Consider the following 14531-nt stretch of genomic DNA (forward strand, 5'->3'; position numbering starts at 1 on the left):
GATTAGGTCAGTCTCAGCACAAATTTTATTTGTACATTATTCAGCATGACCATATTTGAAGAGGGACCACGACTCCAAAGTGGAGTGCTTCCTATAAGGACAAAGGGAGCTAACTGTGCAATTTTTAATATTCATATGATGATAGCCTTGTTGCTTAGTACTTATTATGATGAACTCCTCCCTGTTACATTTTAGTCATTCAGTGTCCACTTCCTGTTTCATTACATTTTTGTCATTAAATGTCCACTTCTTGTTTTATTACATTTTAGTCATTAAATATCCACTTCCTGTTTCATTACATTTTAGTCATTCAGTGTCCACTTCCTGTTTCATTACATTTTCGTCATTAAATGTCCACTTCCTGTTTTATTACATTTTCGTCATTAAATGTCCACTTCCTGTTTCATTACATTTTTGTCATTAAATGTCCACTTCCTGTTTCATTACATTTTAGTCATTCAGTGTCCACTTCCTGTTTCATTACATTTTCGTCATTAAATGTCCACTTCCTGTTTCATTACAGTTTAGTCATTCGAGCGCCACTTCCTGTTTCATTATGTTTTAGTCATTTGAGTGCCACTTCCTGTTTTGTTAAGGATACTTTGCTCGTGACTGAAGCTGTCTACTCATGAAAGTTAGCCTTTTTGTAATAATAGTATTTTAGTAATTAATATAAAAAATTTAATAAATGATATTGTTTTAATATTATGTGTCAGTTCTGCATCAAATATGGTATATTAATTTACAAGATGTATGAAAAGCATCCAAAGCCAAATTGAGTGCTGCTTGACAAAAATGCCTATATCCTGCATCATAAACAAGTTTCTTTTCATAGGAAAAGTTTGTTTTACATTAGTCACAGTTTTATTTTATATCAGTGCCATTCTAATTTGCATGAATTTGAAATGTATATTAAATTATATTTAGAAATTAAATGTCTACTGTGTTATGTTTTGAAATTTACATCTCTAATTTAGTTTTATTTTGTCTGTTTACAGTCTGCGATTTCCAACATTTCAAATTGGAAGTATAACAAACTGAGTGCTGATAAATGTCAGAAGTTTGGGGAGTGGTTTAGGAAATACCAGGCACAAAAAATTGGTGAGATTAATTGACCTGATGATGATGATGATGATGATGATGATGATGATGATGAAGATTGCTTTGATAATTCTGATTGTGATACTGGTGATATAATTGAAATCTATGGTGGTGGTAGTAATAATTTTTTAAATATATAAATAATATTTTTCATTTAAGGTGATGACTTTTGTGTGATGAACTGTACCATTGTAATTATTCCAAGTTGATAAAAGTTATTGGAGTGACTTTTAACTTTTGGAAACAAATCATGCTTAATTTTAAAAGAAAAATAAAACTAGAGTTTATCCATTTTAACACAAAAAATACCACTCTTGTGTCCTAGTGGTTAGAGCATCTGCCTCCGATGGGGGTGGGGGGGGTTTGTGGGATTGAACCCTGGCTGTGTCATACCAAAGACTTCTAAAAATGGTACTAGCAGCTGCCTCTCTTGGCCTTCAGCATTAAGAGGTTAGTTTTAGGACTGGTTGGCCTGCTGTCAGGATAATATAGCTGGGTGGGAGATGATGCTACATGTCTGTAGTATGATGCCCCAGTGCTAGACATCATTTTAAGCTTTCACATTTACAAACATCATAGCAACATCACACACACACAGCAGTGATGTAATGCACAATGTTTTAGCAGTACACATGTTAAGTGTACAGAAACAATGTGCAATGATGTTTTTAATGATAATTAAACCTGAAATTAAAGGCAATTTAAGAAACTACACCATTATAAAGAGATATACTACAGTGCATTGCCACATGATTATAAAACAAATATTTTGCATTGTATCATGCCCACAAGCCCCCACTTTCGCCTCTCTTCATTGATTTTGATTGCTCTGTTAGGTTTTTTTTAGGTCCCTTGGTAAAACTCACACCCTTGCTTATAGTGCATTAGATGTTTTAGGATCTTGTTGTGCACAAGTTATCAAGGAAGCAGTGTACTCATGGGATCTGCTTTTGTCTGCTTTTGTATGGTATTCAGTTATTGCTTTTCTGTTGTTGAATTGAACATGGGATCCACTTATCTGTGGTATTCAATAATTGACTTTTGCATGTTATTCAGTTATGGCTTGCCTCTTGTGGTACTGAACATGGGATCCATGACTTTTGCATGTTGTCCATTTACCAGTATTTCTTGTCACACTTGCTATTGAACATGGGTTTTACTTGTTCATAGTATTTAGTTATTGCCTGTCAGCTATGGTATTGAACATGGAATCCACTTTTATATGGTATTCAGTTATTGCATGTCATCTGTGGTATTGAACATGGGATCCACTTTTGGATGGTATTCAGTTATTGCATGTCATCTATGGTATTGAACATGGGATCCACTTTTGGATGGTATTCAGTTATTGCATGTCATCTGTGGTATTGAACATGGGATCCACTTTTGGATGGTATTCAGTTATTGCATGTCATCTATGGTATTGAACATGGGATCCACTTTTGGATGGTATTCAGTTATTGCATGTCATCTATGGTATTGAACATGGGATCCACTTTTGGATGGTATTCAGTTATTGCATGTCATCTGTGGTATTGAACATGGGATCCACTTTTGGATGGTATTCAGTTATTGCATGTAATCTATGGTATTGAACATGGGATCCACTTTTGGATGGTATTCAGTTATTGCATGTCATCTATGGTATTGAACATGGGATCCACTTTTGGATGGTATTCACTTATTGCATGTCATATATGGTATTGAACATGGGATCCACTTTTGTATGGTATTCAGTTATTGCATGTCATCTGTGGTATTGAACATGGGATCCACTTTTGTTTGGTATTCAGTTATTGCATGTCATCTATGGTATTAAACATGGGATCCACTTTTGTATGGTATTCAGTTATTGCATGTCATCTGTGGCATTGAACATGGGATCCACTTTTGTATGGTATTCAGTTATTGCATGTCATCTATGGTATTGAACATGGGATCCACTTTTGGATGGTATTCAGTTATTGCATGTCATCAGTGGTATTGAACATGGGATCCACTTTTGGACTGTATCCAGCATTTGCCAGTCACTTGTTGCATTGAAATGGGATCAATGTTTGTACATTGTTTAACTAATGCTTATCTATTTTGGTATTGATTGCAGGATCTGCTTTTTTTTAATGGTATTCAGTTATTACTTGTCTCCTGTGGTATTGGACATGGGATATGCTTTGTCATGGTATTCAGTTATTATGTGTGTGCTGTGGTATTGAACATGGGATATGCTTTGTCATGGTATTCAGTTTCTATGTGTCTGCTGTGGTATTGAACATGGGATATGCTTTGTCATGGTATTCAGTTATTATGTGTCTGCTATGGTATCAAACATGGGATATGCTTTGTCATGGTATTCAGTTATTACGTGGCTGCTGTGGTATTGAACATGGGATATGCTTTGTCATGGTATTCAGTTATTACGTGGCTGCTGTGGTATTGAACATGGGATATGCTTTGTCATGGTATTCAGTTATTATGTGTCTGCTGTGGTATTGAACATGGGATATGCTTTGTCATGGTATTCAGTTATTATGTGTCTGCTGTAGTGTTGAACATAGGATATGCTTTGTCATGGTATTCAGTTATTATGTGGCTGCTGTGGTATTGAACATAGGATATGCTTTGTTATGGTATTCAGTTATTACATGTCTGCTGTGGTATTAAACATGGGATATGCTTTGTCATGGTATTCAGTTATTACCTGTCTGCTGTGGTATTGAACATGGGATATGCTTTGTCATGGTGTTCAGTTATTACGTGTCTGCTGTGGTATTGAACATGGGATATGCTTCATCATGGTATTCAGTTATTATGTGTGTGCTGTGGTATTGAATATGGAATATGCTTTGTCATGGTATTCAGTTATTATGTGGCTGCTCTGGTATTAAACGTGATATGCATTGTCATGGTATTCAATTATTACATGTTAGCTGTGGTAACAAACATAGGATATGCTTTGTCATGGTATTCATTTATTACATGTCTGCTGTGGTATTGAACATGGGATAAGCTTTGTCATGGTATTCAGTTATTACGTGTCTGCTGTGGTATTGAACATGGGATATGCTTCATCATGGTATTCAGTTATTACATGTCTGCTGTGGTATTGAACATGGGATATGCTTTGTCATGGTATTCATTTATTACATGTCTGCTGTGGTATTGAACATGGGATATGCTTTGTCATGGTATTCATTTATTACGTGTCTGCTGTGGTATTGAACATGGGATATGCTTTGTCATGGTATTCAGTTATTACGTGTCTGCTGTGGTATCAGACATGGGATATGCTTTGTCATGGTATTCATTTATTACATGTTAGCTGTGGTATTGAACATGGGATATGCTTTGTCATGGTATTCATTTATTGAAATTTTACATTTTTTCACTAAAATACTGAACTAAATTTCAGTAAAATGTTTCCCAAACAAAACATTGGGTTTGAAATTGGTAAACTATTAAATAATAAGAAAACTTTAAATCAATGAGGATCAGTTCCGTTGCTTTCTCCATTGTTACACAATTTAATCACCTTCCTTGTAGATAGTATTTGGTCACGAACCTCATTTCTGTCTTTTCTTACATTTTTGAAACATGAAATAAAATGCTTATAATGTAATGATGTTAAATATTTAAAGAGTAACAACTCTTCAAGGGGCCTTGGTTGGCCAAATGGTTTAAGGGGCTCATCTTTACAGATCACTGATGTCTCGCCTCTGTCTGTGTGGGATATTGGAAGAATATAGTCTGTGGAACTTCATTTTGGGAAAGTACTTGATGTGGTTTACAAACAAAACAATTCATAACCTGTTTTTTTTTAAAATGAAAAAGACATTGAAATTTTGCTAGTACGCACAAAATGTGTCTGTATATCTGGATCAAGTAATAAGAAAAAAGTACTTCTTTTTTCAGATTTCGATGATAAAGAAGGTTTATCCAAGGATACTCGGCTAACTTTCCACCCTGATCATGAATTACCTTTGATGAGACACTGGTATAAAACATGCAAGACCCCAACAGTTGAAAAACTGAAATTTTTTGCTGAGGAGTTGAACAAAGGTCATGTCAGACAAGAAAGGCCAAAGGTTACTGTGATGAAATTGAAGATGTGGTGGAAAAATGAGCGACAGCGTGAGAAGCGCTTGGAGCAAAAGAAAGAGACTCAGTCTGCGTCACAGACTGATAATGAGGCTGATGGAGCTCCAACCCCAGTAACCCAGAAGAAACAGGAAACCAGTCCATCTACAACTTCACTTGAAGAACAAAGTGTCAGTAATGAAACAGAAAATGATATTCAGATGACAAAAATGTATCATGGAGGGCAAGATACATCACCACAAATGATTCATGAAAACTTTGATACCATTCAGGGGTCACAGAGCAGTAAAGGAAAGCCAAATACCAGCCAAGCATCACAGATGCATCAAGAAAGGCAAAGCACCAGTCCAATGTCACCAGCAGGCCAACAGAGACAATATTTTTCAATCCTGTCTCCACATAGTATGAACTTTTCAACAAATATTTCTCACAACAGAAGAGATTCTGATGTCCTGTCTCCTCCGGTAAGTCAGCAGCTGCAAAGAGCAAATTTATCTCCCCCAATAAGCCATGGTATAGATCACAGAACCTCTCCCTTAATGTCTTTGAGCCATGAAAGGAGTTCCATGGCATTTGGCTCAACTGGGGGTCATGAAATTTTGAAGCCAGGGAGCCAGAGAGTGACACAACACATGGACATTTCAGGGAAAATGGATGATGAAGAAGCCAGTCCAGTTTATACATCGTTAATGAGACAAGACAGACTTCATCCTTCAAACTTCCCTATATCACATGGACAAGAAACAAGATCTTCAAGCCAAATGTACTCCTCATTCACTCCAGTCAGGCAAAGCATGAGTCACTTTTCCTTGAGTCAGGAAAGGCCAGTGGCTAGTTTCTCTCCATCTGTGAGTCAAATGAGTCAACCAGGGAACATTTCAAATCCTATGGGTTTAGTTAGAAGGAATTTGAGTCTACACTCACCAGCACAAAGTGCTGAAAAACAGTCAACCAGTCCATACTTCATAGAGGATCAGTAAACATAGTCTAAAACTTAGTACCATGGAGAATGAGTTGAATGGTCTGTATCTGATGGACTTGCCCCTTAGTTGACCAAACAATGGTCTGTCTCTCATGAACATGTTCCTTAGACCAAACAATGGTCTGTCTCTCATGAACATGTTCCTTAGACCAAACAGTGGTCTGTCTCTCATGAACATGTTCCTTAGACCAAACAATGGACTGTCTCTCATGAACATGTTCCTTAGACCAAACAATGGTCTATCTCTCTTTAATATGTTCGTTAGAGAGACCAAACATTGGTCTGTCTCTCTTTAACATGTTCCTTAGAGAGACCAAACAATGGTCTGCTACTCTTTAACATGTTCCTTAGAGAGACCAAACAATGGTCTGTCTCTCATGAACATGTTCCTTAGAGAGACCAAACATTGGTCTGTCTCTCTTTAACATATTCCTTAGAGAGACCAAACAATGGTTTGTCTCTCATGAGCATGTTCCTTAGAGAGGCCAAACATTGGTCTGTCTTTCTTTAACATGTCCCATAGAGAGACCAAACAATGATCTGTCTCTCTTTAATATGTTCCTCAGAGAGACCAAACAGTGGTCTGTCTCTCATGAACACATTCCTCAGAGAGACCAAACAATGGTTTGTCTTGCATGGACATGTCCCTTAGAGAGACAAAACAATGGTCTGTCTCTCTTTAAGATGTCTCTTAGAGAGACCAAACCATGGTATGTCTCTCTTTAACATTTTCCTCAGAGAGACCAAACAATGGTCTGTCTTGCATGGACATGTCCCTCATTGAGACCAAACAATGGTCCATCTCTCATGAGCATGTTCCTCAGAAAGAGCAGCTTGGGAATCTTATTTTGTGAAAATGAAAGGATAAAATAAACACCATGATACATGTATATAATATTTTTATAATGTTTAAATTTTTGATGGGTATTAAAAATTATCAGTGCAAATTATTGCTTACAATATTTAGCTGATTCAGATACTGTTTTCAGAATACAAAATGAACACAAACTTTGCTATATAGCAGACTTTAAAGGACAAAATTAGTCAAGATTTTTATGTACAGGTGGTTCAGTATAACCTAGATGACGACAGTACCATGACAGGTAAGGTCTGTTGTATCACCTAAATTCATATCCAGATTTAAAATTGAAGAAAAACAATAAAGGAGAGAATTTAAAAAGATTAGGGATAAAATATGAGATTTCACTGCAACTGAGACCATCTTTGTAGCTTGTGTATTTCTCTCCACAATCATTCAGATAATTGCCACTCTCTCAAAATATACTCTCTGCTCATTAATGAAGGTTCAGATAGAAGATATTAGTACTCACTGATCATTAATGAAGGTTAAAATGGAAGACATTAGTACTCACTGATCATTAATGAAGGTTCAGACAGAAGACTTTAGCACTCACTGATCATTAATGAAGGTTAAAATGGAAGACATTAGTACTCACTGATCATTAATGAAGGTTCAAATAGAAGATATTAGTACTCACTGATCATTAATGAAGATTCAAATGGAAGACATTAGTACTCACTGATCATTAATGAAGGCTCAAATGAAAGACATTAGTACTCACTGATCTTTAATGAAGGTTCAGACAGAAGACTTTAGCACTCACTGATCATTATTGAAGGTTAAAATGGAAGACATTAGTACTCACTGATCATTAATGAAGGCTCAAATGGAAGACATTAGTACTCACTGATCCTTAATGAAGGTTCAGACAGAAGACTTTAGCACTCAGTGATCATTAATGAAAAAGACTTGTTACCCTACAGTCAGAAGGAAAGGGTACATTAATAAAGAGCACAACCACATTATAAAGTATGTTTTTTGTACATTGCAATTACATTTTTCTTTAAATTTTCTTTAAATCATATCTGTGTAAGAGTAAATGTATACTATTTAGTAAAGTTTGGTTCATATGTAATAATATATACTGTACATGTACTGCATAGCCAAAGTTAAGTGCACATGTAATATTAATATATACTATACAGCCAAAGTTAAGTGCACATGTAATATTAAATATATTTTATGTTTTCCATCACACTTTTATCACTGCTTTATAACATCACTACAAGGTATGTTACATACTGCACTTGAGGTGCTTATGAACTTCAGGGTCAAGGTCATACATCATTAATTTAGGTCTCGTTAGCATTACTCTTTCAGCTCAGTGATGTAAGAATTGTTTCCAATAAATAAATGAAATCTGGTATGCTTGCATATTATAACAAAATATGTTGCATCCGGTACCTGGGCATGAATATTCAAGGTCAAGGTTACAAGTCAATAGTTTATGATTTCTTTTTTCTGCTTTATATTTTTAAAAGCTTTTCACATTCAGTGATAACTGTGGTACAATTTTTTAATGTTTAATTAAACACCCTATGTATAACAGACATGGTTTTATCATCAAGGTCATTGATTAACTTTATTCCCACTGTCTGAATTTTTATTTTAATGCATTTTGAAACAGAGCCATGTAGATCATTTTTTTCTCCATGTCTGCTCAATAACTACTTTTCTAATTTCATCACTATATGATTTTGCAACCTCATTGTGTTAAGCAGGGATGGAGCGGGATTCACTTTATTGTCCCATATAGTTACACTGTCATTTGCTTTCCACCAGTTGTATGATATCATTTTTTATTGGTTTTATGATTTTAAATTGGATTTATATATTTTGTGTTATATAATGGAGGTGAATTCCTAATGGGAAGAGGGAAGTCATTTTATTCGCTTGTTGGATATAGCCACTCTTTCATTTGCTTTCTACCAATGATATGATATAATGTTTTATTGGTTTTATATATTTTTGTATATTTTGTTTTACATAAAGGATATTATTTCACCTGCAAAAAAATTAGAAATGAGCAAAAATGTAAATAAAAAGATTTAAGCACCCCATTTCAGAAATTGAGCTAACTAAACTGTTGGAATACAAATAGTATCTAAGAGGAATAAAAAATATTTTTAATTTAATAATTTATGGATTTCTTAAACTTGGCAATTTTTTAACAAGTCTAATGCTTAATCCAGTACCCCAAGTTCTTTTGGCATGGGAAATAACTCTTAAAGAAACGAGTAACTTAAAACTGTAAACTTACAGATTTACAGGGAAAACAAAACCCAGAGTTGCAAAATAGAAAAGATACACAAATGTTTTCAGGTGTTATGAGTCTATGCTCTTAAAATAAGTAACAGAAAAGAGTGAAAGGCATCACACTTTGTAAAATTCAACAATTTATTTCCCTACAATACAAAGTGAAAACGAGGAAAAAGAACTTATGGTATTGCCAATTAAATCCCCAAATAATCCAAGAATTACAGACACAAGTCCTAGTAATTTAAAGACCTGAATAAAATTTAGTAGCAGTAATAAATCCAAAACTGAAGGTGACGATGTGTCTGTGATAACTTATAGAGTGCTGATGTGTCAACAGTCTTTTGTTGAATCATAGTAATATAATTCCAGGTTTGAATTCACTATAAATTCCTGTGAATGTCTCTATCCAAGAATTTTATCAGAGTACATTTGTATTTCTAGAGAAAATAATCACTTGAATTCAGGTCACAACTAACATTTTCTTTTTTTTTCAAAACGTGACCTAACAGAAAATAACCTTCTAGAATGATCCTTGTGTTTACAAAATACAAACCATAACCATGATTATGCAAAATTCATTAAGGAAATTCCAAAACTTAGATCTAGACCCAAATAAACACATTTACTTCTATTAATAATAATACTGATTTTAATCCCATACACACAGATAATAATTTAATAATGTATTAGTTGTTTACACAGAATACAATTTTTAAAAAATTTGGGGGTCAAACAAAAATGAAATCAGTTTTGTACAAGGTCAAGTCCAACATAACATGTTACATTATAATACCCTGTAATAAAAAAAAAAACTATAAAAAACTAACAAGCAGTTAAATTAAATGTACATAATAACACAGGTTTGTCTGGATTTTGTGGCATAAGATTATAACTGTAGGACTGTCATATAGTTTATAATCTTGATTTACATGGACAAATGTTCATTAATGGAGTGATTTTATTATAATATTTTATCATTAAACAGAATAAGGCAGTCCCTCACTAAAAGGCCATTCATTGTAACACCATTCCAGTTATGGGGTGAGTACGGTCACATATTAAATTTCATTAGCAAAAATATATGTATCACATACAGTCACAATACAATGAAGTATACTCCATGACTCCCATGCACAGTGTCATAATTAGGGAGTAATGTATACTGTATGACTCTCATGGACTGTGTTACAGTGAAGGAGTGATGTATACTGTACGACTCTCATGGACAGTGTTACAGTGAAGGAGTGATGTATACTGTACAACTCTCATGGACAGTGTTACAATGAAGGAGTGATGTATACTGTACGACTCTCATGGACAGTGTTACAATGAAGGAGTGATGTATACTGTACAACTCTCATGGACAGTGTTACAGTGAAGGAGTGATGTATACTGTACGACTCATGGACAGTGTTACAGTGAAGGAGTGATGTATACTGTACGACTCTCATGGACAGTTACAGTGAAGGAGTGATGTATACTGTATGACTGTCATGGACAGTGTTACAGTGAAGGAGTGATGTATACTGTACAACTCTCATGGACAGTGTCATAATTAGGGAGTGATGTTTACTGTACGACTCTCATGGACAGTGTTACAGTGAGGGAGTGATGTATACTGTACAACTCTCATGGACAGTGTCATAATTAGGGAGTGATGTATAATGTATGACTCTCATAGACAATGTCATAATTAGGGAGTGATGTATACTGTACGACTCATGGACAGTGTTACAGTGAGGGAGTGATGTATAATGTATGACTCTCATGGACAATGTCATAATTAGGGAGTGATGTATACTGTTCGACTCATGGACAGTGTTACAGTGAGGGAGTGATGTATACTGTACGACTCTCATGGACAGTGTCTTAATTAGGGAGTGATATATACTGTACGACTCTCATGGACAGTGTCATAATTAGGGAGTGATGTATACTGTACAACTCTCATGGACAGTGTTACAGTGAGGGAGTGATGTATACTGTACGAATCTCATGGACAGTGTTACAGTAAGGGAGTACTTTATCATTTAAGGCAGTTTCAATGTAAATCCGTATACTCCATGGATAGTGTTACAATCAGGTGGTATTATATCATATATTTAATTATAAAAGTCTTGCTACAAGGCAGTATGAATCCCATGGACAGCATTATAATGAGTGACTACTGTATTATATACTTCATTATAATGCAGTCTCAATACAAGGTAGTATGACTTCCATGGACAGCATTATAATGAGTGACTACAGTATCATATACATTCATTATAATGCAGTCTCACCACAAGATAGTATACTTAATGGCTATCGTGGACATCATTATAATGAGGGAGTACCTTATGTACTTCATTATAAGGCAGTCTCAGTATAAAGTGGTATACTCTAGAGTTCCCATAGAAAACATGATCATGAGGAAGCACTGTATCATGCATTTCACTATAAGGTAGTCACTCAATAGGGCAGTATATTCTATACCTCCCATGCACAACATTATAATAAGGGAATACTGTACTCCTTTTGTCTTAATTTCTCATCATAAGAGTCTTTGTCTATAAATCTAACTTGTATAATTGGAAATCATTTCAACAGTGATATACAAGAGGGATTTAAAAGGTTCTGAATGTTAGTTAGACTACACCAAAAGGTTATTAGTGAACAGTACATCAGCATGTCCCCTCAAGGTACTCTCCATGGATGTCTATATTTTTTTTTCTGTCTAATTATCCAGTTGTTAAATGACATTTTCTATTCACATTTTCGTGTAGTGTTCACACAGTGGAAAACTGCACCTACATGTCATTGTGGCTTTCATATCAATGAATATTTGATAATGGAATTCAGCTGAAAATGACATGAAATCTATATGTCTGGTGAAGAGAAAAGAACTTGACCTGCACTACATAACACAGGTGTCACACATATCCATATGTCTGGTGAAGAGAAAATAACTTGACCTGCACTACATAACACAGATGTCACACATATCCATATGTCTGGTGAAGAGAAAATAACTTGACCTGCACTACATGACACAGGTGTCACACATATCCATATGTCTGGTGAAGAGAAAATAACTTGACCTGCACTACATGACACAGGTGTCACACATATCCATATGTCTGGTGAAGAGAAAATAACTTGACCTGCACTACATAACACAGGTGTCACACATATCCATATGTCTGGTGAAGAGAAAATAACTTGACCTGCACTACATAACACAGGTGTCACACATATCCATATGTCTGGTGAAGAGAAAATAACTTGACCTGCACTACATGACACAGGTGTCACACATATCCATATGTCTGGTGAAGAGAAAATAACTTGACCTGCACTACATAACACAGGTGTCACACATATCCATATGTCTGGTGAAGAGAAAATAACTTGACCTGCACTACATAACACAGGTGTCACGCATATCCATATGTCTGGTGAAGAGAAAATAACTTGACCTGCACTACATAACACAGGTGTCACACATATCCATGTGTCTGGTGTGCTGCACATGCAGATGAAGATCTTTTTGTTTAACATTATTTTGTCTATTGATAGGTTTTAAAGTTATTAACCAGTTCAAAGAAAAATATTATTATAAAATATTCAGAGCTCTTCATTTAACCCGCATGATTGTTATTCATAATGTCTAGAGCTTATTTGTTTCCTATGTAGCCGCTGCTTTTTGGACAAATAATACATGTGTGGTAAATATGTTTTTGTTATAGTGATCAAATAAATTTTTTATCCTTTTTGTTCCGTTTAATTCATTCACAGTTTGGTGATATTCTCCGTGTATTACACCCATAACTTCTATTTTTTATGCCCAACATAAAGTCCATCTATCTGCCCCTTCCATCCATCTGTAACCTATTTGTTTTCATACAAGGTCAAGGTCACTGTTACTGAATGAAGAAAAATGGTTTTCACAAAGCAACATTAGTTCTACATCAAGTACCTTGACTGAAATTTGTGGATGGCATGAATTTGGAGTAAGGTACAAAGTCTTTTGATTTCTGGTGCAAACGTCCCAGGTCAAGTTTAGTATGGCTGATGAATAAAATATGGTTTCTTCACAAAAAATATCAGTTCTATTCCATATAACTTCACCATAGTTTTTGCATAACTTAAAATATTCCCCCCAAAAGCCTAATGATTTTGGTGTTTAGAAAAACAAAGTCAAGGTCAGTGTGACTGAAAGAGAAAAAATGTTCTTTGCATAATAAGTACAATTCCAGTCAAAGTAACTCGACTATAGCTTGTGGAAGGCTTACACTAAAAGTATGAAAGAGATATATTGATTTTGGGGTCAAATTTTCACCAAATTTTGTGAAATAGCTAATAAAGAAATCTGTAGTTTTAGAGTATAAGATCATAGGTCATGGTCATGGTCACAATAAGCCTAAGGGGCCATCCATAAATGACGTCACACAATTTTGGCCGATATTTTACACCTACCCACCCCTCGTCACACATTTTTAAAACAAATTCCTTCCCCCTCGTCACACATTGTCACAAATGTGTGACCCCCCTCCTCCCCATGGTGTGTGACGTCATTTATGGACGGTCCCTAATGGTAAGAAAAAATGTTTTTGTTTAGTAAATTTAGTTTAAGACTGCATACCTCGACCAAAGGTCAATTCGTTCAGACCTACTAGTTCATAATCAACTAACTAAACCTACTAGACAAGTGCCCACATAAAGCAATACTAAATATATGGTGAGCATATAATGTTGTTGTTGTTGTAGTAGAGTTTAATGCCATTTTCAGCACACAATAGGCTATACATGGCAGCCAGTATTAATGGTGGAGGAAGAACCTGGGAAAACAACCGGAAAGAACCACCGACCCACGAGAAACTACTGGCAAGCTTTCTCACATACCCACATTGGCTGAATCTGAGACTCAAACCCATGCAGACAGAGGTGAGATGGCAGTGATCCATAATGGAGAGTGCTTTAGACCACTCAGGGCCCCTGCATATATAATGTACCATTTAATATCAGTTGCCTTTTACCTGTCATTGTTGCATAGCTTAGATATCTTCCTACCATTTGACAAGTGTGACCAGATCTACAGTGTTTACAAACATCACGTTTAATTTTTGGCCAATACAAATGATTCAAGATCTTGTAATAATTCTTAGTGACTCCTAAATGACCAGCCAAGGCAGTTTCATGGGCAGGACTAAGAATTTCCTGTTGATATGACTGGAATGACAATTTGATAGC

General features: G+C 35.3%; 1 protein-coding gene across 1 annotated transcript in view; it reads left to right on the forward strand.

Moving 5' to 3' along the window:
• The window catches only part of LOC149774693 (homeobox protein dve-1-like), a 149873-nt gene extending 136820 nt beyond the window's left edge, over positions 1-13053 (forward strand). Inside the window, exons 6-7 of the mRNA XM_089944832.1 lie at positions 999-1101; positions 5011-13053. Of these exons, the coding sequence (XP_089800958.1) occupies positions 999-1101; positions 5011-6176 (1269 nt within the window). The 3' untranslated portion in view covers positions 6177-13053. The remainder of the gene's footprint in view (positions 1-998; positions 1102-5010) is intronic.
• The last annotated feature ends 1478 nt before the right edge of the window (positions 13054-14531 follow it).

The sequence above is a fragment of the Sinohyriopsis cumingii genome, unplaced genomic scaffold (genome assembly GCF_028554795.1).
Source record: "Sinohyriopsis cumingii isolate HCF-2022 unplaced genomic scaffold, ASM2855479v2 utg000160l, whole genome shotgun sequence".
Lineage (NCBI taxonomy): Eukaryota > Metazoa > Mollusca > Bivalvia > Unionida > Unionidae > Sinohyriopsis > Sinohyriopsis cumingii.